The sequence below is a fragment of the Pelmatolapia mariae genome, linkage group LG16_19, assembly GCF_036321145.2.
Source record: "Pelmatolapia mariae isolate MD_Pm_ZW linkage group LG16_19, Pm_UMD_F_2, whole genome shotgun sequence".
NCBI lineage: Eukaryota > Metazoa > Chordata > Actinopteri > Cichliformes > Cichlidae > Pelmatolapia > Pelmatolapia mariae.
Window position 1 is genome coordinate 2,510,473 of NC_086241.1, and position 24,883 is coordinate 2,535,355.

At 43.1% G+C, this 24,883-nt stretch overlaps 1 protein-coding gene across 4 annotated transcripts in view; it reads left to right on the forward strand.

Annotated features, from left to right (window-relative positions):
• pard3bb (par-3 family cell polarity regulator beta b) overlaps nucleotides 1–24,883 on the forward strand; it is a 222,297-nt gene that overhangs the window by 187,392 nt on the left and 10,022 nt on the right. For all 4 annotated transcript variants that reach the window (XM_063497300.1, XM_063497302.1, XM_063497301.1 and 1 more), the window contains one exon: nucleotides 11,855–11,931. In XM_063497300.1, coding sequence (XP_063353370.1) covers nucleotides 11,855–11,931 — 77 coding nt within the window. The remainder of the gene's footprint in view (nucleotides 1–11,854; nucleotides 11,932–24,883) is intronic.

A 24,883-nucleotide genomic window follows, 5' to 3' on the forward strand; every position in this document is an offset into this window, starting at 1 on the left:
TGCTGGAGTGAATTTGGATGCAAACAGTATATGGTGCTGTACCAAAAACTTCTGTTTGCTTTGGGGGCTAGCAGGTTGGAGCGCTCGGTTGTAGTTTGTGTGGAAGATTTGTCTGCAAACTACTTACCATCCACTGTGAGGTAACACACCAGGGTAGTGAATGCCCGGGGTCTGCATATTCTATATAAACTGTGACTGTCCACTTCAATCTGCTTGTGACCGAAACGATCATAAGGAGGTTTTTGCACCAACAAAATTCCCAGCAACCTCCAGCAACCAGTTGCCAGCCGGAGAGTACACATCGCAAAGTTCTGCAGCTAGCATGTCAAACACAGCAGTTGTTATTTAATGCACAACAGTGTTTGCACCACACGTTTTACATAGTGTACCACGAGAATCACGCTTAAGAAAGTTCTGGTGTTTTTGGACTATTTCTGGTTAAACCTAACACGGCTCAGTCCCCATAAGTACTGACCGTAAACTTACTCAGTAACATTCCAGTGTGTCTTCATGCTCGTCATAATCTGAGTGACCACCTCCTCGTTTTCATTTATTAATTTACAACTAATTTATCATTGACTTGGTCTGCTATTCTCCCTTCAAGGTTTCACTGTAACGTCCTACTGCTTCCACACTTGTTCTTCAGAGAGAACGTGTTATTCACAAAGTCACAGGAGCTCTTTGTTAGGAAACATAAACACACTGTAGGTGATTGCAAACAAATGACTAATGTCATTTTTCCATTCTCCAAAGTTAGAGAAACACAATCCTTTTCCCTCCCACACAGGTTAATATTGACCCACCTTCAACTTTTTTATTAAGTAGCAGAGTAAGCTAATCCAGAGGAAATGAGAGGTGGAGGTTAGCCGCCAAGGATTAGTCCGGTCCCAAGACATCAAAAGTCCCATTCCCACCCAGGAGATAATCATAGCCACATTAGCCAGGAAATTAAGTCGCTGCTTTAAGGGGGTTTCTAATCCCCGTCTCGCTGTCTCCTTACATTTCTCGATCTTTCCCACATGTCCTACTTTATCTAGTTCTGTCTCTGCCCATCCCCCATCAGCTACACCTGGACTCGAGCTACATCCTGGTCAGTCTACACAGCCGTCTCTGTTTCTGCTGTTTGATGGATGACTTTTCTTGTACTGAGAGTAATATGTGACCTTTCAGCAGAGTCGGAGCTTTCAGACAAATTGAAAAGTGTTCTGTGATGTTTTTCATGTCTTTGTCTGAATTTTAAGAATTTCAAGTGGACAATATCCAGTGAAGTGCCTGGAAAATAAAGGATCGTCCTCTCATCTCATGAGCCCAATCCTGAGGCCATGAGAAGTGGGCAGAGCATGTGTTCTAGTAGACTTAAAATTGTGTCTTACTCAGTTTCTGCAGGAAATTGGCTTTTAGAAAAGAGAACGGTTCTCTGGGGTCATAGGTCAGAAAGGTCTTAAGGTTTAAGAGTTATGTGAATTTGCATGCCTAAGACTCTCAGAAAGAACAAGTCACCCCTTCCTCTGCCTGTTTGTTCGTACATATCTGTTCATGGATTCAGCTCCACAGTCTCAACAAAAGGTGGATTCCTGTCTCCGTCTCAAGCATGTCATCCAGCACAAAAGCAAATATTGCCCCCATTTTCCACACTTCTTTGTCCATATTCACCCGTCTGCGTGTGCTCACTCATACAGATCAGATGTGCACATAAACAGACCACGTATGAAAACGGCAAACTGTGAGTACTGGATTACAATGAACACATATCAGTACAACACTTTCATGCTTAAGGATTTTGAAGATTTCATCACTTTAATCACTTTAATTTTTTTAGTTAATTTCAAAAGATCTCAAAATCTCATCACATTTTAATTTATTGTTTCGATGGATGGGTGGGTGGGTGGATGGATGGGTGGATGGATGGATGGATGGATGGATGGGTGGATGGATGGGTGGATGGATGGGTGGGTGGGTGGATGGATGGGTGGATGGATGGATGGGTGGATGGATGGGTGGATGGATGGGTGGGTGGGTGGATGGATGGATGAATGGGTGGGTGGATGGATGGATGGATGGATGGGTGGATGGATGGATGGATGGATGGGTGGATGGATGGGCAGGCATGTGAACAGAAATGAAAGGGAAACAAAGAAGATGAGAAAGAAATGTAGCACGATGACAGAGGAAGTGTGAAGAGGTCAAAATTTTCATGGAATTAGAATGAAAAAAAAAACATTAGAAAAATCAAAAGCTGACAGACTTCATGGCCATCACCGTGCGACTGGAACCAATCATCTGAAAGACGAACTGAGCGTGTGCGAGAGGCAGAAAGAAAAAGTGCCACTTTCATCCTATTACAACTCCATCTAACCTGCCACTGTGGCCACCTGCTCCCACTGTCACACAGTCATAATCACACACACACACACACACACACACACACACACACACACACACAGAGGCGTATTTCCAGCCCTGTATTCAGGTTCTCTCTCGCACACAGCAGAAATATGCCTGTGCTGCTCTTATGTGCTTATGCTCTTATGCTAAGTCTTGCTCCTGATATCATAGAGAAATAAATAAATAATATGAAAATCCACAAACACACAGCCAGCAGAGATTTTCCTACCTAAGGCACTGACATTGTAAAAAAACGGCAGAGCAGGTAAAAATTTTCTCCGCTCTCATCTTTACTGTCTCCGGCTTCTCCTCGCTCCCATCATTCGCACTTCTCCGTCAGGTAAATTGTTTCCCCTTTAACCCCTACCTTTTTTCACTCCCCCGTGCTTCCACTCTCTTAGTCTTCCTTGGAATTCACCTTCCTTTGTTCCCGCTAATCCTCAAAGGGGAACTTTTTTTAAGTCGGGAAGTTTGAGCAGAGAGGAGGAGACGCAGAAGGAGAGTGGGGAGTAGAGGTAGAGGGATATTCTGGCAAGGAGGGGGGCTTAAAGGAAACCAAATTATCTCCCTTAACTTTGTAGGCTCCTCATCTCCTCATCCTTGTCTCTGTCCCTGTGTATATGGCATCGCCCTCCACTCTCCCCTCCTCTCTTTCTGCTCTCTTATCGACTCCCCACCTTGCACTTTCAAGGACGAGCTTAACTGTTAAGAACACTAAGGACAGGATAAATGTGTGTGTGGCACTTCTAGCTATTATTTTTTTATTAAAGTATATATATGTATGTATCTATTTCATTGCATGGGTGTGCGCTCGTATGGTGCACACACACACACACGCATGAATATTCTGTGTATGTGTGTGTTTTATGTGAATTTCTCCAAAGGCTCTGCAGCAGAGACTAATCCTATCCTCTCTGCTATCGCCTTACCTTCCCTCTTACTATCATTTATTTATCCTCATCTCTCTCCCTCACACACACACACACACACACACACACACACACACACACACACACACACACACACACACTGCTTCCCTTTTCTCGCTCTCTTCTGTATCCATCCTCACTTTCCTCGGCTTCTTCTCCTAAATGCACACGAACCCGCAGAAATAGCTGCATGTTGAACTGAAAAAGAGTAGCTCCTATTTCAGTTTCTTTTTTTCTTCTTGTCATTAGTTTGTGCAGGTGTGTGTTTTCTTCTGTGTGCATTCTTACTCTCATTTTTTTTTTTTTTACAAAAATACATAACGTGGACTCATTTCCTGTTCAGGAAAAAAATTGTTCTTTTTTGGAGAAACAGTTGTCCAATAAAAAAGCGAGTGAATGAGTTACACCAACACAATCTCCTCTCATCACACCTTTCACACACTGGAGAACGTCCAGGGCAGACACCTGCATGAGGTAACCAGAAAGTAGCAGCTTGGTCCAGAAGTGCACATGAAGATGAATTTGGAGGAGAGGCAAATTATAAACTGGGTAAGGTTTTGATTTGAGACGGTTGATTACGTCCCGCCATCATAAACTGTACCAGAACTAAAATTCAATAATTCATGTCTATGAAAGACCAGTTCTTTGTAGGTTCCCGTCAGTGTTGGCAGGAGTTGTTTTTGTGCCCTGTCTGCCTGTGCGTTAGTGTGCGTGTTGCTTTGTGCCTGCTGAAAGTTTGCTGGGATGCCACCAGCTTGATAACTTTTAAATGCCATTTAACAAGAAGAGGTTTTAATGTGATTGATGGGTCTAAGTACTGATATGCATACAAACACGCGCACAAATCAAATGCCGTCTCCTCCATCCCGTTTATGCACCTACACCACATAAACGGGATGCTTTGCATTAAGTAGTATTAATAGCTGTATTGGCGAAGGCGCTCTAAGCTGTGAGCTTTGGGGAAAATTGACCTTCTGTGTCTTAATTGTACCAGAGGCTCAACAGCGCTGTGACATTTAACTGTGCTCCAGTCTTAATTCTTAGCGCTTTATTCTAGTGCATTGCTGACATTTCAGTAGGAAGAGGTCTGAGAATAAAGATGCTTGGCGCGTCTTTGGTGTTGTAAACAAATAAGCGCATTTGCCCTGATTATTTTATTCTCTCACTATCTTCCTCCGCCTCGGTTGCAGTTGAGTCTGAGACTTTCAGATTTGTTGTCTGTCACCCTCTCGCTTTCGGCTGTCGCTCACGCCCTGCAAAGTCCTGCGAGATTTTACAGCCCAATAACACAAAGTGACCAGAAACGTGTGCGTCTGCAGGAGGCTTCCTGCGGCTGGTGATCAATAGCAGTGACTCAGCAGAATTTGCATTCTGCTTGTTAAACACTCAGTCGCTGGTTTTAAGACTAATTGAATACAACGAGATGTTCATGATATAAAGTTTGTTCCCCATTAGAGTCAGACAGAAAGAAAAAAGCACTCAGGTCTCAGTCACGGGTCCCTAATCGATGGCTTCACATACAGTCTGCAGTTTGAGCCGGATCGCAGCTGGAATGTGTGTTTGCTGTTTATTTCTTAGAAGTGTAACCAAATCAGGATATTTCCACAAATGTCTCTTTAATATCCAAAGTAATCCAGGTTAAGAGAGCTATAAGCTCAGCCAGTCTTCAGAGAACATTTCCCGCAGCACGCCGTTTGAATACGATTTGCTTTAATGCAGCTGACTCTGGCTCTGTGCAGTGACTGTCTCCTGTGAGGTCAACATATTAGAAGAATGATGAACTACGCCAGGACCTAATTTGAATACTTATTTGTGCGTGTGCACGCCTGTTCGCATTCACTTGCCTGTGAATGCGAACAGGCACGATCTTGTGAGTGTGCTTGTCGACTCTTTCCTTTAGTGCTACTTTGTTAAGAGGCTGTAGTAATTAGCCTGAGAATACGGATGGCTTTTTGCCAGCAGCCGCAATTACTGCTTTCTCTAGAATGAATGGGTGGGTAAATGGACGGAGGGAGGATGGTATACAGTATTAAATGAACAAATGGAGATTTACTGAATAAATAAAAAACGGGAATGGTGTGATGGAGAACAGCTCTGAATGAACAGAGGGAAGCATGCGTGGATGGATAGAAGGTGGAGGGAGGAAAGGCGAACGGCCCATTTTACTACCCGAGTGATGGTGGGTGGCAATCACAGGTCATTACACGGAGCCGGGAATGGCACGGAACGAACTCGATTTAATTCGAGTTTCAAAAGAAAATGGAAAAGAAAAAAATTACAGACTGATGCAAAGATTATTTTTTAAAAAGATGTCTTTGTGTAGGGTGCTATTTAAAAATCAGAAGCATAAATTACAGAGGATATGATGTGTGATTGTGTCCTCCTCTGTGGAAACTAATGGATATATTTAGTCATGTTGTACTGGAAATAACACCATCACACCTGAGTGAAAGCTGGAGGGATCCTAAAAAATTTCAAAAAGCGAGCCGAGTGTTGTTGGCTTTGTATAGATACCGTATTTTTTGAGGGAAAGGTAACACATTTTTAATCACATTCATTTCCAGTTGATCCTGCTTAAAGGGATGCCCAAGTTTTCTTAAAAGTACAAGTTTTATCATTGACAGATGAATCTGGCTACAACTGATCCCAGGTAAACACAGGGTCCGCCGCACATCCGTCTGCACGGCTTCGAACGATTAGCGCCTTCTTCTGGGTGACGTTCATTCGTGCATCTTATCTGCAAATGGAGCAGCGCGGTGTATTTCCATCGAGTGGAGAGCCAGCTTCCCTGCTGCTGGCCAGCACTCAGCTCTGTGGAGATTTTGTAAATCTTTGACTTTGGGCGAGTGGACATTGAGCTGACTTGACTTGATGGTGCTGCTCATATTTCTGGAACTCCATCCAAGATATTTGAACTCTTGATGGGGCAGCTGGCGGTCGCCTGTTCCTGGGTACAAGCGGTGGATGGAGTGCAGTGGTAAAAGGGCTGATCCATGATGGATCCCAACGTGGATGGTGTAAGAGGCCCCTGCTGGGTCTGTATGAGGCTGGTGACATTGCGGTAGAACAGTTGGACCCATTGGACGTAGACTTCAGGGACACTGTAGGCTTGCCAGATGAGCTTATGCAGTATCTGGTATTTTCCAAAGATTTTCTCCAAACCCAGAAATGCCATATGGACAGGCAGTGAGGCAATCTCACTAGCTGTTAGTCCAGGCACAGGTTAGCACATGTACTAAATACCAGCCAAGAGGGGTTGTTCTAGTTTGGCTAACTGACAGAATAATAGCAGATCCTGGTCTTAAGTATGAACAAAGGAAGACAGAAAGAAGGTAATCGTTGAACATTTTGTGTCGTGATGGGAGTTTGTGGGAATCTCTGGCTCGTGTTATGTTTCCTCATTAAAAAGCTGATGTGTAAACAGTGAAAACAGGAGTTTAAGTTCAGACACATTTTTAATGCGTGAATTCACCAGAGACGTCATTAACATGGCATGATGCACATCAGGGGGATAGCTATCTCACAGACAGTTCAGGTGACTCCACACGCTAACATACAGATGTGTGCACACACACTAGGCTTAGCAGCTGTGACACACACATACAGAGAGAGGAGGCACAGAGAGCTGTGTTTTAATTGAGTCAGCCGAAAGTGCTGGCTGAGCAGAACGATATGACTGATACGGATTAGAACCAGCCTCCCTTATTCATCGATTTCTGCAGGGGTGGGAGTCAGAGTGGGGAGTGGGGGGTGGACAGAAGACAAAAAGGGAGTAAAATATTTGTCTATCGATTTACAGAAGGAGAAAATGACAGTGGAAGTTAAAGAAAGACGTGTGGCTTTTTATCTCGTCTGGTTTTCCAGATGCAGATACGTTCTAGCAAAAGTTGAGAAATGATGGCTGTGTCATAAAAAGAGTAGGAGCCAGATGTAGGCTGTAGTAGGAGGAAAGAGCTTAAGAGTTTGGATGGGATCTATCCGTACTCACAGGTCCACTTTATTTCACTTAAGGGGAACAGTTAATGAAAGATGAGGTGTGGACAGGGAGGGAATAGTGAGCACGGATGGGGGGGGTGTTGTAAAAAGTCTGATATGGAGCCGGTGATGAAGGAGTTTAGAAGAAGATAACACGAGGGGGAAGAAAGAGACACTTCACATTTGGACTAAGTGGACTCGTTTAAGCAGATGCATCTACCAAATACTCCACGTCGATCTAAATCCCTCTGAAATCCTTGAGACAGCTCGAGTAAAGAGATGGGGTGTGTGTGTGTGTGTGTGTGTGTGTGTGTGTGTGTGTGTGTGTGTGTGTGTGTGTGTGTGTGTGTGTGTGTGTGTGTGTGTGTGTGTGTGAAGAAAAGGGAGATAGAAGGAACAAGTCTGTGAGGGTGTGTCAGTGCTGAAAGTGATTGGGTGGTGTGTTTTATGGGTAAATTGAAGGGTCTGTTAAAAGGAGAGAGATGAGCCCTTGTCTCTCTCTCAGTGTGTGCATTTGTGAATGTGTGTGTGTGTGTGTGTGTCTTCTCCCTCTCCCTTCTGTATCAGTCTCTTCTGCTTGATTTCCGCGCACTCCTCTCTGCCTCTCCTCTGCTCGCTATGCCGTGAAATGGTTTTTCGCTAGACCATTACCCCAACCAGTGCGCTACACTCCTGCCACAGCCCTCCATGAGTGAGAGGGAGTGTGTTTAAATGTGTGCGCGGTCCTTCAGAGGAAAGAAGGGTGTGTGTTTGGCTGCGTGCATGTGAGAGATTACATTACACAGAAGCTGTGCTGAAAGAGAAAGATTGTGCATGTTTTGTTGATGTGCGTGGAAAACGTTGTGTGTGTGTGGGGGGAATAGAGGTGTGTACAGTGTGTTACACTACCTCAGCTGTCGTAGTGTTTGCCCTGCCCTGCAGTCTTGTCACAGTTGTCTACTAACGTCTAGCATTCTGTGTCTTACAGTTACAGACAGACTAATGCTGACAGGTTTAGTCTTTTCCAGTGAGTCAGTTCACAAACTAACTCTGGGCTCTTCTTTCTCTGACTGAATGGATTTCCAAACTGTCAGATTTGCTGTTATAAGCATATTTTGGTAGCTTTCCACCTCATCCCTCAGCCACACAGGCCTGGAGACCAGTGGGCGACCCTCCTTATGATTACTTTAGTTGCTACACAGTTGCCACGGTTACCCGTAGTTAGTATCAAAGACATGGCTGAAATGTGTTGGTTACAGTTTCAAGGCGAAGCTTTTAATTTGTAATAAAAGGTCACAAATTCAACACCAGCTTAAAAAAGAGAACAGTAAACTGCGACGGCCAAGTTTGCTTTTTTATTTATTGCATTTTTCACAGTTTTGCTGAAGAGTAGTCGCGCCTCTTTGCAATCGAGTCAGCGTCTTTCATGCACGGCACAGGTGACCGCGGTACCACAGGTGACCGCGGTACCTGGTTGCTACGGCTGCATCGATAGACTGTATTGGTTCACACATGCGTGCTAATTAGAGATTAGTCTTCCTCTTTCAGCAGATCTGCTGTGGCGACCTCCCTTTAGAGGTCACCACAGCAGATCTGCCTCCACCTCAGTCTGTCTTCCTCTGTCACGCCAACCCTCTCCATGTCCTCCTCTGTGATGTTTTCCTCCAGCCTGGCAGCTCCATCTTCATCATCCTCTCTCATCTCCAACCTGCTTTTGCTTCTCACTCACTCCCACCACATCTCCCTTTTTTCTCTTCTGTTGACTTCAGTCCACAGTAGCAGCGTTTCCTCCGGCACTCGTTTGGCTCACAGCACCAGAAGTGGTCGTTGTTAACCCGGGTCCTGACCTATCTGGTATTGAAGTGTCGTTCTTTATGATCCACATGTTTGATTTGGCAAAGATTTTACTCTGGACGACACAACTCCAGCTTGGGACCGGCACTGGGAGTGCACCACATGCTTGTGGCTGGGTTGCTAATTACAGATAAGTAAAGTAAAGGAACTTGATTCTCCAAAAGTGGAGCACAGAGTTCTCACATGGGCCATTTGTAGAATTAACCTCACAGCACACCATATCATTCATCCAGTAACTGCATTAAAGGAGAAAAGAAGATGATGCAGACAGCAAACGCAGTCTCAGCATCCAGCTCAGTGACCTGAAATAGATGAAGTTAGGAAGCTTTAACGCTGCTGCGTGAGTGACTGAAGCTCAGCAGACAGCTTGGTGAATGGAGCTCAGGCTGTTGTCTTTAATGGATATTACAGTTATTTTCTAATTCAGCACTGTGGCCAGTTATACTGTGGCACTGGGAGATGGACACTCTGGTGTTTTCATTTGATTTATAAACAATAAATAATAATAATAACAGTAATAATACCACCTTTGTAGAAGTTTGCTTCCACTCCTCCACTCATGACTGTGCCCTTTTTCCACTCCCTTACTCATCTCTCACCTCAGCCTCCAGGAGATGATGCAGTGTTTCACCCTCACCTATCTCTAGTTTCCTCTTTAACATCTTGTTTAAATCGTGTCTTTAATGTCCCTTTCACCTCTCCAGTCTGTCGCCCTCATCTTCACCCCATTCACTCCCTTGTTTTATAATTCACCTCTCATCTCGGCCCCCTCCCCTTTCGCCACCGCTCAATGGCTTCATAATATCACTCCCCCTCTCTATATCACACTTACCTACTCTCTAACTCATTTACTTCTCATTCACTCTATCTCTCTTTCCACCTTTCTTCTCCTCCTAATGCCTTTTCATTCTTTTGCTCCACCTCTCTATTCCCTCTTAATATCCCGCTGTCTCTCTACCTGAGATATTGAAGCTATAAAGACAGGTGTTCAAAAAGAAAGCCGGGCCAGCAAATCTGTTTTATATGCCTTCTGGCATCATTCCCTGGAATGCAGAAAGAAGAGAGGCAGAGAAAAAGAAGAAAAGGCTGCGGTCTGTAATATCTAATTCTGGGCTCCACGAGGAGAAAAGAAGAACCTAGTTTTCTGTAAAACCTTCAGCCTTTTGTCTCCATCACTTGGGACATACACATTTAATTCACCCTCGTTCTGTTATGCTCTTTTTGGTATAAAGCCTCTTATTCGTTCTTTCACTGTGTGGGAACGGGCTGTACACCCTACTGTAACAAAATATTATGGCTTCAAAATGTGCAGATGACGTACAGTAATGTCTCGTCAGCGGCGCAGTAATGGTTACGGGTTACGCAATTTTATCCAATGGAAATGTGAATTATTCACAAAAGCTGAATTTTACAGGGGTAAAGGTGATTTAGACGACATGTTCAATATTACGCACACAGGAGGAGCTCCTTCTTTTTATTAATGTTAAACGCTTTCTTACCTCACACAACAGCATCCAGGCTGCTGACGGAGACCAAGTGCATATGGGTGTGTGTGAGTGTGTATTCATATCTTTGTGGGGACCAAAAATTGAAAGTTTACTATACTTGTGGGGACCAACAGCCCTAATGGGGACCCACAAGTTTGAAGGCATTTTTGAGACTCAAAATGTGGTTTTAGTGTCAGGGTTACAGTTGGGTTATGGTCAGGTTTAGGGTAAGGGTCAGGGTTAGGCATTTATTTTTGATGGTTAGGGTTAGGGTAAGGGGCTAGGGAAATATTATGTCAGTTAAATGTCCCCACAAGATATGAATAACCAACGCGTGTGTGTATGTGTGTGTGTGTGTGTGTGTGTGTGTGTGTGTGTATTCATATCTTTGTGGGGACCAAAAATTGGAAGTTTACTATACTCGTGGGAACGAACAGCCCTTATGGGGACCAAAATCTTGGTCCCCACAAGTTTGAATTCATTTTTGAGACTCAAATGTCAGTGTTACAATTGGGTCATGGTTTGGTTTAGGGTCAGGGTTAGGCATTCATTTTCATGGTTAGGGGCTTGGGAAAGCATTATGTCAATGAGATGTCCCCACAAGATATGAATAACCGGCGTGTGTGTGTGGACTTTTGGGGTTTAGTCGGCTCGTTTTAGGAGCGCCCCGGCAGCTGGAATATACCCACAGAATAGACTGGGATAATCTCTGAGGGAGCGTGTGTGTGTGTGTGTGTGTGTGTGTGTGTGTGTGTGTGTAACAGGCAAAAATAGAGGAATGGGAATAAGTGGAGGAAGAAAAAATGAGATGTGAGAGTTACAGAGAGAGCCAGTGAGATGAGGAAACAGGAGATTGAACTGTCAGCAGCTTGACTTAAGCTTTTTCCTTTTTTTTCCCAGTATGGAGATGAGACGTGACTGTGTGTGATTTTGACTGTGTGTGCGTGTGCATGAGCTAGACAACTCCATCCTGTTTTGAAGTAACCTAATCTAGGATGGAGACCTCCCTCCCACCCCCCGAAAAACCTCAGAAGACCGAAACTCTAAATCCCTAATAACTGGCCTTTGTCGATCCTAAATTACCCCTGTATCACAAACACACACACATGCAAAGAAAGTGAGCTTTGCACATGCTTAGACTCGCAGTTTAGTTGTATGTAAGGAAAGACTGCTGCCAGTTTTACATGAACGATATCCAGACTTGGTCACTGAAGGCTTTGCCACCCGTTTGCTTTTGTTTGCCAGGTGCCGGGCAGAGGGGCAGATCACCGTCTGACACCACGCTATGAAGAGGTGGAACGCCAGTATGCCTCCTTACCGAGGTAGAGCATCTTCTCCTTCATTTGTATGAACATCACTGCTGTGTGTTCTGCCGTCCTTCTTTTCTCTTCCTGTAATTAAGCCTATCGTCTCTGGCGGCTGTGCCTCAGCCAGGACCTCACCTTACCCTTCCCCTGGGAAAACAAGCTGTGTACAGGCTTGGAAACCGATCTGTTCCCCCTTCAAACTGCTGTTACTTCAGCATGTGCTCGGAGGCTTTTCGAGAGCCTGAGATGTGTCAGCGGGTTTAGTGAGCTAGCTGTTGGGCCACTTCTACAGCTTTCTATAAAATTTCACATTAAATTATCAGAAGATTGAAGAAAATTGTTTTGTGTGTTATTAGCGGCCTAAAGTGTTAGACTTCAGTTTTCCTTCTGGACGCAGAAAACTTTGCTCACGTTTAAAACAGGGAAACATAAACACTCAACTGTGCTTTATTATATTGCTCTGCATTTTGTTGTTTTGCTCCCTGGACAGCATGAAATATTGCTAACATTAGCCAACAGCAAGAACAATAGCAGCTTCCTGAGTATATTCATCAATTCTTGAAAGATTATTTCCATTTATTTCTCATTATGTGTTTTCTGATTCAGTCAGATAGATATCCTGCTGCCCCTGGAAGGCCGCAGTTGTGCAAAAGTATAATTTGCTGGGAGCATGTACGAAGGCGCAGCTGTTCGCTGGCTATTTAAACACGTTAACCTCAACGTGAAACACAATCACAGCTAAACTACATTCTCCGGCTATCATCAGTCACTACCGGTTTTCAGCATCTTATTTTTCATTTGCCGCTTTCTCTTTCAGAAAGGCCTCAGCTTTAATTCTCCCCTCTTTCTTCGCTCCTTCGCTATCTTAACATTTTATTTTTCCCCAGACTCTCCCCTCCCGGGACCTTCTCCCTCCCCTCCCGCTCGTGTCTGATGTCTTACTCATCCAAACGTACTTTATTCAGTGTCATTTTTTCTCATTGCTTTCCCGAGATGAACAGCGCTGCAGTAATGTGTTTTAGCAGGCTGGGTATCAGTGTATCATAACCTCATCTCTAAATATAAAACTTTTTTTTAAAGTGAAAATGAAAGTGTAAACTTTGGCAGTAAAAACACAGACTAGCTGTTACTAGCTCCTTCTAGCCTCTGACTACGACACCTCAGCAGACCAACAAATGTTCGTGTGGGGATGTTAGTCAGAGAAAGAGCGAGAGAGACGAGGTAAGCTAAGTGGAATGACAGAAGTTTAGAGCGTTTATAGTCGGGTTCCCACCCCTGTTAAAATACTGCAGGATGGCTATTTCACACCTCTTCTGTGTGTGTGTGTGTGTGTGTGTGTGTGTGTGTGTGTGTGTGTGTGTGTGTGTGTGTGAGAGATGGTGTCTGTGTGGGTGATGACTTTGGCAGATGGAGGCGAGAACAGTGATGATAGTTTTGAGGTCTGGCTGTGGTATCTGAAAAAGCCTTGGGAAATTGGACACACACTCACTCACATACAGTACACCCCGTCTCCGTTTGCACTCGCACACATGCGCCGTAATCCGTAAATACTGCGCCAATTTTACATGTACGCATCATGTTTGTAAGAGGCCGCGAGATACTTTTCATGGGAATGGCTCCAACAGTGTTCCAGCACTAACGTAACGATCCCAAGACCGGTTGACAGATTACTGCATCAGACGAACTAAAGCGAGGACCTGGTGCTTTTGAGAAACCTTACAGTGATTCATGTGATAAAAATACATCTGGAAATTGGTCCAACCTGTTAATTAAAGAATTGCTACATACATCTAGATTTTTTTAAAGAAACATAAATGATCAGTTTCTAGTGTTTTGAGCAGATAAAGTAAAAAACAGAAGCTCCAGCTGTTAATTAACCTGCTGTTTCTGGTCAGTTTCGTCACACATTGAAAAGCAGGGATTAAGAGTCACAGCAGTGTTTGGAGATCGCAGCGCAGCCAACATTATTGTGACTGTGTGCAGTGAAGTTGTGATCTGAAGTGAAGTCAGATGGGGCTCAAGGTGGCAGTTAAATGCAGTCTGTGTGTGATAATACAGTGAATTACTGCAATGAAGCTGCACAACATTGCACATGTGTTGCATCCAGCCAGGACCTCGTAGAGCTGCGATTCAGAAATCCCTCCAGAAATTGTGACGTAGTTGTTGCAGGACGGCAGCATAGGCGCTCAGCTACCTCGCTTTCATATGGGAGTAAAACCAGTTGAACCGAGTCACAGAGGCGGGTCGTCGATGAGACACGCTCATCGATGTTAACCTGTTTGCATGATTTGAATCTGAAACCTTCTCTAATCTGTGACCCGAGCAGTTGCCTTGTAATCAAAAGCGGTTGCTGCAACCTCTCGCAATCAGTCACCAACTCCAAAAAACCACCCGTTTTTCCAAGCTGCACGGAGTGGGTGTTCTTTTACCCTAGTGTGCCTGAGCCTTTATTAGTTTTTACCCGTCCCTCTTATATCCATGGACTACATCACTGTGTGTGTGAGTTCAGCTGTGCTGGGCGCTCAGTATACATTAGTTTGTCTTCATGCTGCAGTGACAGATAAATAAACTGTCCCTCGTGTCTCCGGCTGAGTGCAGAGCTGCACATGCACAGCAGTGTTTTCCTTTCTGTGCTCAGGTAGCGATTAGCTTTGCTGCAGGTAGGTGGCACTATATAAATCGAGCGTGCAGTTGCTCTGGCAGAGCTACAGAGTGAAAAGGAGACTGATAGATACCCCAGCAGAGTACCAGCTACTACTGTGGGATTAGAAAATATAAGGAAACCATAGACAAGCATTAGATTTTACACTGATTTCTACTGATTTATGTATCATGTGCCCTGTTGCTACACGTAGTTAGCTACACACAAGCTAAAGAGAGCCATATTATCACCAGCTTGTTGATCGGTCACCGATCATGGCTAATCAGTTGGCCTTTTACATTCGTGTGAATCACCCCTTGCTCTTCCAGGTCTCTCATGAAAGATTTCCAATATTGCATGTTAAACCTCTCATATTTGAAGTAAGTCAACCTGAAAACGTTTCCCTTTTCAGAGGTTTAAGTCAGATAGAGGTGTGATTCTCTGCCTCAGCCTCACCGTCTGCACTTCTTCCTCTGCTGTCACTTAACTTTAAAGATATTTCAGCGTCTAGAGAGGCCGAGATCATGTTTGGAAACTGCATCCTTGCTGCTGACCTTACGAAAACATATTATTTTGCGACTGTCCCAGAAATAGCTGACAGGCTGTGTGTATCTAATGTCTGCATTCCTGTATACCTGTGTGCATGTGTGGGTCGAGCCATGTTGGTGCGTTCGTGTGTATGTGTTTTAATTTTTCAGAGTCCAGAGAGCAGAGCGGCTGCTTATAAAGGTACTGTATGTTTGACTGAACATCAGTCAGCCGGAGCACTGAGTACATTATGTCAGTGTGTGCGTGCATGCGCTGTTAGACAGGATTTTGATGGCTCTAAAATTAAAACATGACCCAGCAGTGGATGATGTTTCCCTGCCTAAAGCGCTAACACTTTACCAAACAAACTGTCAGCAAATGTCACTGCTTGAAATAGGAGGGGAGGCTGCTCAGGGTATTTTGTATATGTTGGTACTCCATAAAATTGTTCACTGTGATGATATTTACCAGAAGATAAACAGACTAAAGCACTAATTAAACGTGCTTTTACTTCAAACATGATCCATTCTCGGGCTGCTCAGATTCCTCAAGCCAAGCATTCGTTTATCTGACAACATGTGCTGCGCTTGTGGTTAACTAATGAGAGAAACTGAAACCTGTGCTGGAGCGGTCCTGTCGCTACCTAGAGAGCCATTCCTTTTAAGGAGCGTGGCCTAACCTCATGTATGTTTAGTTCTATGAGACGTTAGCATAATGGTGGCGCAAAGGGGGCTGTGACTGGTCAGTGCATTGTTAGCTGTACATGATTAGACACCAACCCGAGCATCAGGAAGGAAGAGACACAAAAACACTGACGCTGCGTTGCTTTTAAATCTTGTTTAAAATCAAATCAAATAGATACAACTGAACCTCGTAGGTTAGAATAACCCCAAAAAGTGAATATACAGATCACAGAGCGTGGCCACGTCAGGTTCCGCTTTCAAAATTCATACATGCTTACCGACTTTAAGATGCAATGTTTTAGCTGTTATTATGGTGAAGCAGTTTAATGGCAAATGTTTATGTGTGTCGTATTTATTCCTGTATCTTCATCCAGTTCGTTTTAATCCTTCAGAAACTTGCAGCCCATTTAAACATTAGTATTTCACCAACGCATGCATCTGACACTTAATGATCTGTGCTTGATATTCACAAAATATCACCCTTAATTATCACATTTTCCTTGAACAGTTGAGAGATTTGGAAAAGGAAAGGGGAAGGACGAATAGTGTTTCCTTTCACTTAAAACCCCCGAAGGTTTTCTCTTACCGCCATTTGCCTGAAATTACGCCTTACGCCTTTCCCTCCTTCTTCTTCTTTTTCAGCATTTATTCTACCGTATTTTCCCCACTATAAGGCGCACTTAAAATCCTTCGATTTTCTCAAAAATCAGCAGTACGCCTTATAATCTGGTGCGCCTTATCTATGAATTATGGCTGTGTTTACTGACCTCGAACCGATTTAATGTGGTGCGCTCAAAAATCTGTCAAAAAATGTTTTAGTAGGACTTTGCTAAGCTACGAAGCCGCACCGCTTGATGGATTGTCTGAGCGTCATGGCTACTGTAGTCAGGAGCCTCACGGCTCATAGTAATCTGGGTCCAAAACTCCGTCCGCGTCAGGTCCCAAACGAACACTGTGTAAATTCTTTCATCTTTAATAAAATGATCAGTGTTGCTGTTTTACCAGGTGTAACAATTAAGTTTAACATCCAGGCATCCATGAAAACAGAATGTATTAAATTTAACGGAGTTAGAAGTTAGCAGGAAGTTAGCAGAAAGTTAGCTCGCTAGTTTCGCTAGTTACCTAAACATGATATAGCATGTTCTGACTGAGAGATTACTGGGCAAAAATAAAACGTACAGCTCTGCTATCACTTCCAACATAAATGAAGAGAGAAAACTAAACAGCAGTGACGTTTGTAGGGTTACTGAAGTTGGACTAGCTGGTATATAATGCTGTGCTAGTGATCGCTAGCGACACAGCTATGTTAGCATAACAAAGCATAACACAGTAGGCCCAAAACTCCGTCCGCTTCAGGTCCCAAAGTCAAACGAACACTGCGGCATCACTGAGAGTTAAAAACTTTCAAAATTCTTTCATCTTTAATAAAATGATCAGCGTTGCTGCTTTACCAGGTGTAACAATTAAGTTTAACATCCAGGCATCCATGAAAACAGAGTTTATTACATTTAACGGAGTTAGAAGTTAGCAGGAAGTTAGCTCACTGGTTTCGCTAGTTACCCAAACATGATATATCATGTTCTGACTGAGAGATTTCTGGAAAAAAAAATAAATGTACAGCTCTGCTATCACTTCCAACGTGAATGAAGACAGAGAACTACACAATAGTGATGTTTGTAGGGTTACTGAAGTTGGGCTAGCTGGTATATAATGCTGTGCTAGTGATCGCTAGCGACACAGCTATGTTAGCATAACAAAGCATAACACAGTGAACCTGGAGAATGAACGCTAACTTTTTTGCACTTGATAAAAGATCCCGATGGGGTTTTTTTTGACAAATGCAATCGCGTGGAAAATTGCTGTAAACGGACCAAACTTCAGTAGGGGAGAACAACTGCGATAATCCAGCCACAATATGAGGTTAGTCATTAATGTAAGATAAGATAACCTTTATTATTCCCACACGTGGGAAATTTGTTTTGTTACAGCAGAAATTGGACAGTGCAAAGTTACATAGCAAAAATTAGAAAAACACTGGAACAACATATACTGTTGTTCCAGTGTTTATAGAGCAGCTACCAGAGAATTCAACATTAATGAATCAATGGTACGGAAGTGGAGGAAGCAAGAGGAATGAGTTGAGTAAAGTTTGACTTATCTGACTGTTTTGTTTCGTTTAATGCGGTTTATAATCCAGTGCGCCTTATGTATGAAAACAGACCCGTTTGTCGACAGTGCGCCTTATAATCCCGTGCACCTTATGGTCCAAAAAATTCGGTAACTCTCTGCTCCCATCTTCTTTTCTTCTTTTTTTCTCTGCACACTTATGTTAGTGAACCAAAGCACCATCTCTGTGCCGCTCACACGTAACGGCTCAGTCACACGAGAGTAAAACCAGAACGTCAGTCTCTGTGCGATTAGGACAAGTTTGTGGTTCAGTTTCTTTACTGTTGGAGACTGATTGAATGTAGTTGTGGCACCAGGTTGCCGTCCATCTCAGACAGACTGATCACTGTCTAATTTATAGACATAAAAACTGCCAAATATTAAAGTCAATCTGAGTCAGTCAGCAGTCTAACTGCTCTGCAGCGCATCTGTTTGCAATAGGAGACTCAACCCAACCTGACGTACTGGATTCTGGTTCTTATTCTGTCTTCCTTCTCCCAACCAGCAGATGGCCCCGCCCCTCCCTGAGCCTGGTTCTGCTGGAGGTTTCTTCCTGTTAAAAGGGAGTTTTTCCTTCCCACTGTCGCCAAAGTGCTTGCTCATAGGGGGTCATATGATTGTTGGGTTTCTCTGTGTATGTATTATTGTAGGGTCTACCTTACAATATGAAGTGCCTTGAGCCGACTGTTGTTGTGATTTGGTGCTGTATAAACTGAATTGAATTGGTAATTTTCCGATATAAAAGCAAAGCTGCTGAGCACCGACGCCATTTTCAGTGAAAGCACATCTTCCAGCAGATAGAAGCAGATTTGTGATTGGTGTGTTATCACAAACCGATTGACCCTGATTGCTAAATAAACTCTATTCAGTCACAAACAGCAGAATTCTGTTTTATTTTATTTTGAATGCACTGAAGTCACTTTGAAACCAGCAACAGACTGCGAGTCACAACACACAGACTTTAATGCAACCATTTCAAATGCAGTGATGCACAGTAATGCACATGGTCACCGTAACTTTTGCCCTGTTGCAGACTCCAGCCGCCGTTTTCCCTCCTCTGACTCCACCAGGATACAATAATATGGTATTTTAAAAAATCACGTATATGCACTTGTGTGTGTGTCAGCACCTGCCTGTGTGTTTCAGTCTTTCCGAGGTCAGTAGATGGCTATCAGAGTTAGTGTATGATGAGCATTAGCAGGTTGCATCCCTTCCATGTGTGGGCCACAGCTGACTCATCTGTATCTGCATTTCTCTGATTACTCTCTATACTGAAAACAAAGAAAAATGAAGCAGAAAATGAACAATGGTTAATATATTTTACACAAAATTCAAGTTGCCTATTAAAAATAATTTAGAAAGAAGGTAACAGACCTTACTCGATGGTGTTTTCAGCCTGTAGTATTCAGATAAATCTGCATGTTTCTGGTGTTTTCTCTTCACTCCTCGCTCTTTCTAATGATTCGTGTTTATAGTTCAGCTGTGCAAAAACCAGCCTTGACCCAGACGCCAAACGCCCTCTCCGATCTGTCCTCGTTATTGCTCTCATTAGATTAAAAGAACCAATCAGAATTGTTGTTCAGGTTACTGCAGAGACCGTCACTTCCTCATTATAATGATAATTAGATAATTGGTAATTACAAAGCAGATGTTGTACTGTATCGTGCTCCGTCTCTTCCCACGTCTTTCAGCCGTTGTTCCTCGTTTCTTCCTCGCCTCGTTCCTCCCTTCCACTTCTCATTTTTGTGTTTTCTGACGATGGGGTGAAAAGGACATTGTTGAATATCATTTCCCTCTCCCCAAGAAGGAAATGAACGGGGAGTGTCTCTCACTTCTCTTTCTCTCTTTCTGTTTCCCCACCTCTCTTGAGGAGACCTCCCAACGAGGCCCAAGAGTTTCCCAGACCACTTTACAACTGCTGCATAATCCACTCCATTGTCCAGTTGTTTTTCTGTGTTTCTCTGGACCCATCGAGACGCCGCTTGTTTGTTAGCGATGTTGGGAATTCAAAGAAAGACCCTGCCTCTCATAGTGTGCCTCCCCTGCTTCCCCCTCCTGGAGTTTTTTTCTCTCGTGACCCCTTCTTGTTCCTAACTTGTAGCTTTCCCGACGCGGCTGCTCGTTGGTAAATGCTCTCATTTTGACTCTAAAATGTTGGGTTATAACCCATAATGTGTTGCAGAACCAGCAGGTGGGTACGACATGAGTATGATGTGCTTTCATTTATGTACACCCTGGGGTGACGGAGGAAATATCCCTCTCGGGTCCCAGCTGGTGATGTTTAACAGATTTTGGGGTGTCCTGGGGTTGAACTGAGGTTAAGTGATGCTGCGCGCTCGTCGAGTGAAGCTTTTCTTGAATAATTCTGCGTAATTTAAAGCATCAGAGTCCGCGTCTTATCTGAGCGAGGTATCGTCCGTTCCGTGGAGTCAGAGATGTTTCTGCAGAGGTTAATCATTCATCTGTACATGAATATCATCAGCACATAAAGGCTTTCCTATACATTATTATTTACTTCTGTGTTAACAAGAAGATGGACCGCACTTCATAAATTTTTACTGTTGCAGCTGTGAAATGTTAACATCTGGCAACAGTCTGCTGACCATCTGTCGGTCCTGCGCTGCTGGAGAAATTCTCCAGTTTCAAAGTGATGTTAGAAAGTTAAACGATCATTAAAAGTGTTCTTCTTCTCTGTTATTTTAACTGCAGCGTGCAACATTTTGAGTCCGCGTGCGGTTTGAGCTCACGTGAAATTCTGTGCATCTGAATCTCTTCTGTCTGATCACATGACCGTACTCGTGTCTGTTCTGGGATCGTCGCCTTACGACTTTAAAAACTGCTCTTCATGCACCAAATTAGTGGATTGTAATTTTGTCCCCGCGGTCCTGCAACGGGGAAAATTCTTCAGCTTGAAACTATTACGCTTTGCCGAGGGAAACTTTACTGGCTCAAGATGGGAGATGAAGACAGTTTTGTTTTTTTGAATGGGAAACGGTGTTATCAGTAATGGATTTCATTATGTTTCAGGAAGTGAGCCACTATACTGGCTGTAAGTGGTTATATATACGATACTGCTATAACTGAATGTCATCTTTAGTTTGAGTGATTTTGGCTGGCGTAGATGGGCACGGCCGTTTCACTGTGAGTGTAATCAGTCTGTCTTTATGGCCGCTACACAGGTGAATATCTAAGAGCGACCGCAGGCTCGGATCGCACCGTTTAACGTGACTTATGACTTCCAGCTCGGGCTCTCCACGCTCGGGCTGTCATTTCTTCTAATATTACAGGTTGTGAAAATGTACATCGTTTCTGTAGGTGCGTTTGAAGGCAGCCCGCAGGGATACCACCGAGAAACCTCCCCAGTTATTCCCCAACTTTATTGTTATTACACATGTATAAATACAGGGTAATGAAACATAGTTTGCATCTAATCAGAAGCAAAGAGCAGATTATATACATATACATATATATACATAATATAAGGTGGGAATAGTTATGTACAAATAAGTTATGTATGCAGATGTTTATATTGCTATACAGATGTGCTACATTTATACAGATGTGCTACATTTATACAGATGTACTGATGTGTGGTAAACAGATCTGTTTACCACACATCAGCTTTTATATCATACGTTTTCTGAAATTATTAATGTAAATATCAACAAATTATCACTCGTTTTAAAACTAGGTGCAGAAGTCTCGTTGTTTTGTGTTGTTGGCATATTACATGGAGTGAAAGGTTTTTAAAGAGTGTTTTTTAGAAGCTGTTTTGTTACCTAATTAATCACAAACAAAACACTGCTATTCATAATTTGACATTTATTTTCATTCCTACAGAGAAACTGTTGTTTAAAGCTCTATATTGTAAAAAGCACAGTTAAAAAATGACTCATGTCACTATGAAATGTTGATTATCGACATGTTTTTAAAATATGCTAATAAAGAATCTGATGAAACTGTGACAAAGTATGAAACACATAAATGTGTGTTTTCTGCCTGCGAGTATTTTCATTAGTAGCTCAAACTTCTTAGAAAATCATCTGGAGCTTTTTACATCTACAGTAAAATGGCTTCACAACAAAACAGCCGAGCAGGAAACAGAATAAACCACCGATGAGTTTCATCGGTGGTTTGGACAGAGACGTCTGAGTCCACACATCACGAGCGTTTCCGGGTTTGCAAAAAGAGTCCGAAAGAAAGCGGCCGATGACACGAGGTCTGTCTGCGAGCGTCAGGTGTGAATGACATCATCAGCCGGCTCCATCAGCTCGTCGCACATTTGACTTGTTGATCAGATTCCTCGTCGAGGAGCCGCCTGCGTTAAATTCTCAGCCTCTGTCATTTTTGGCTGCAGTTTTGTCGCTCCGTTTCCAAATGGCACGGCCGTATTATGATGGGATGCGAAACACCACTCCAAATCCCCATTGTTCTGCCCTCTCTGTGTTTCCGAGGCAACAGTCTCCTACCATCTGGAAGGCCCTCATCCCTCAGTTCCTCTCATTTTCATCTAATGGCTTTCTCCTCTGTCCTTTTCTCGTCTCATTTCTGTTTCTTTCGCTACTGTTTCTTTTTCTTTGCAAAGACATCTTTTTAAAAACTTTTTGTGCTCTAATTTGATCTCCGTCTCTTTTTTCTTCATCCTTTTTTTACTTTAAGTGCTTCAGTGTATTACGGCACTCTTTCACTTGCTCCCTGCTAGCCCTCTTTTTAACCTGCTCTGGCCATTTCTTCTCATTTCATCTGCCTTTTTTATCGCCCCCCCTTTTATCAGTTCAGCTAATGAGTACATTTCTTTATGCACTATCTCACATTCGCAGTCACACGAGGCATATTTCCTAAATCTGTGTGCATACACACATACACGGGGGAACGTAATCATGTTAGTTTCCTACACTGGCATGTAATTCATGCATGATTTACTGGAGGATTAATCACACTTGACAGAAATTTATTGACAAAGACAGATCGGAGCCCCCGAAAGGTGCTTAGTTTCATTGAAACATGAAGAAGTAAGAGTGTGTGTGTGTGTGTGTGTGTGTGTGTGTGTGTGTGTGTGTGTGTGTGTGTGTGTGTGTGTGTGTGTGTGTGTGTGTGTGTGTGTCCCAGAGTGGGTCCCATTATTCTCTGCAGATGCTGACCTTCAGCATGCTGGCTCTCTGGAGGGCAGCACTTGTTTCTCCGCCTTAATTCTTTCTTTTTTCTCTTATTCCTAATCACTCCCTCCCCCTCTGCTCTCCTCTCTTACATTTCTTCTTCCCTTTTTCCCCCCCTTCTCATTTTCTGCCCCGTTCTTCCGTCCTTTCATGTTTTTTGTCTCAGCTTCATCCATCTGAAAGCCTCAGCCTCTCGTACTTGAAGCCAGCAACTTGTTTTCTACAGTTTTCAGATGTGAGGTCTTTTCTTGTTCTTTTTTAATTTCTTTTGTCTGCTGCTCGACTAAAACTTGGAAAACCTGCCTGTCCTTCATACCTCATTATTTAACGGTTAATGTCTCTCCCTCCCCCTTGCCTCCTGTTTTCTCCCTCCCTCTCCTGTCTGGCGTGGCCCTCTGTGGCCGCGTCTCTTTGTCTTGTGTTTACGTGGTTTCTTATCCTCTCTACATTCATCTACCTTCCCTCTGTCCTTTGCTCTTTGCTTCTTCCTCTGCATACAGATGAACATGTGATTCCTCGGCGGTCTCCTCTCTGCCTGTAAACTGTCAGCTGGTACTCTTAACACAAATTTCGCTCGAATGCGAGGTCCTCACAGGATATGTGGAATTAGTAGGCAGGTCCTGAAACAAAATAAATCCTTTTCATTTTAGTTGATAAAACGGTCCCCGGTGAAAAAATGTCTTCTTTTTATTTATTTATTTTGCACATTTTCAGCTCTTTATTCAACCTCTTGACTTAAATTTGTTCGGTATTTGCATTCAGCTGCCCTCCTGACGACTTGGGTCACTAAACCACGGCGACTCGTTCAAAGTGGAGTACGATTACCTCGGGTGTTCGCATCATTTTCCTCTTTATGCACTGAAACGATGCAACATTTGAATACAAATGCTGACGGTTGTTTTTGTAATAAGACTCGGAATAAATGATGAAAACATGGCACCAAGTCGAGCTTCGTCTTACCGCAGAAGAGTCTCCTCTGATGGGCGTAAACAGTTTAACACTGCTGCTGCCTTCATATCGTCTGTGTCGATATCTTATATTAATGCTGATCTGTAGGGAGCCACAGGGTGGGGCTCATCATGTCAACCAACTTTAAGCTGGATGATATTTAAGTTTTCTTCTTCTCGTGCTCACCGTCAGAGCAGTGCTTAATTTATTTTAGAAATAGTGTAGTGAGAAAATAACATCAACCAGGTGGATGTGCAGCTTCATGCAGACTTTTAACTCAGCTTACCTTTAATTATAACACCTGAGAGGACAGCTGCTCTGCTTAAAGCTGTCATAGAGTTGGTTTGTATTTACACTACATCACATCTAGGAAGCAAAAATGAAGTAAGATAACTTTTTGACCTGCTGGTTTTATGTCAAACATGTATTATAAAATGTGTATGTGATGATTTTTAAGACTTTTTTTTTTAGAACAAAGAAGCTGGAAACACTTCAAAGTCATTTGTGGCTGTATAAAGTGTTTTGTCACTTCTGGGTAACCCACCGTTTATAAAACATGATGTCACTGACCAAGATTATTGTAGTTAACTTAAACTAAACCAGAAAATGAGGCTAGATCTTTTTGGTTAACTACATTCATTTATTTATTTTAGTTAACTTAAATAAAAATAAAAGCTCAACTTTTGACAATCACGAAGTCTAACTAAAATAATTTGAATTAAAATAAAATAAAACTATAGAGGAAACTAGTCGTTTTAGCATCTGTTAGTTTGGTTACAATGTTACTGCAACTTTCCTGATGAGGACGAGACTGAGTCACTGCTTCCAAAAAGTTTTCAACATTT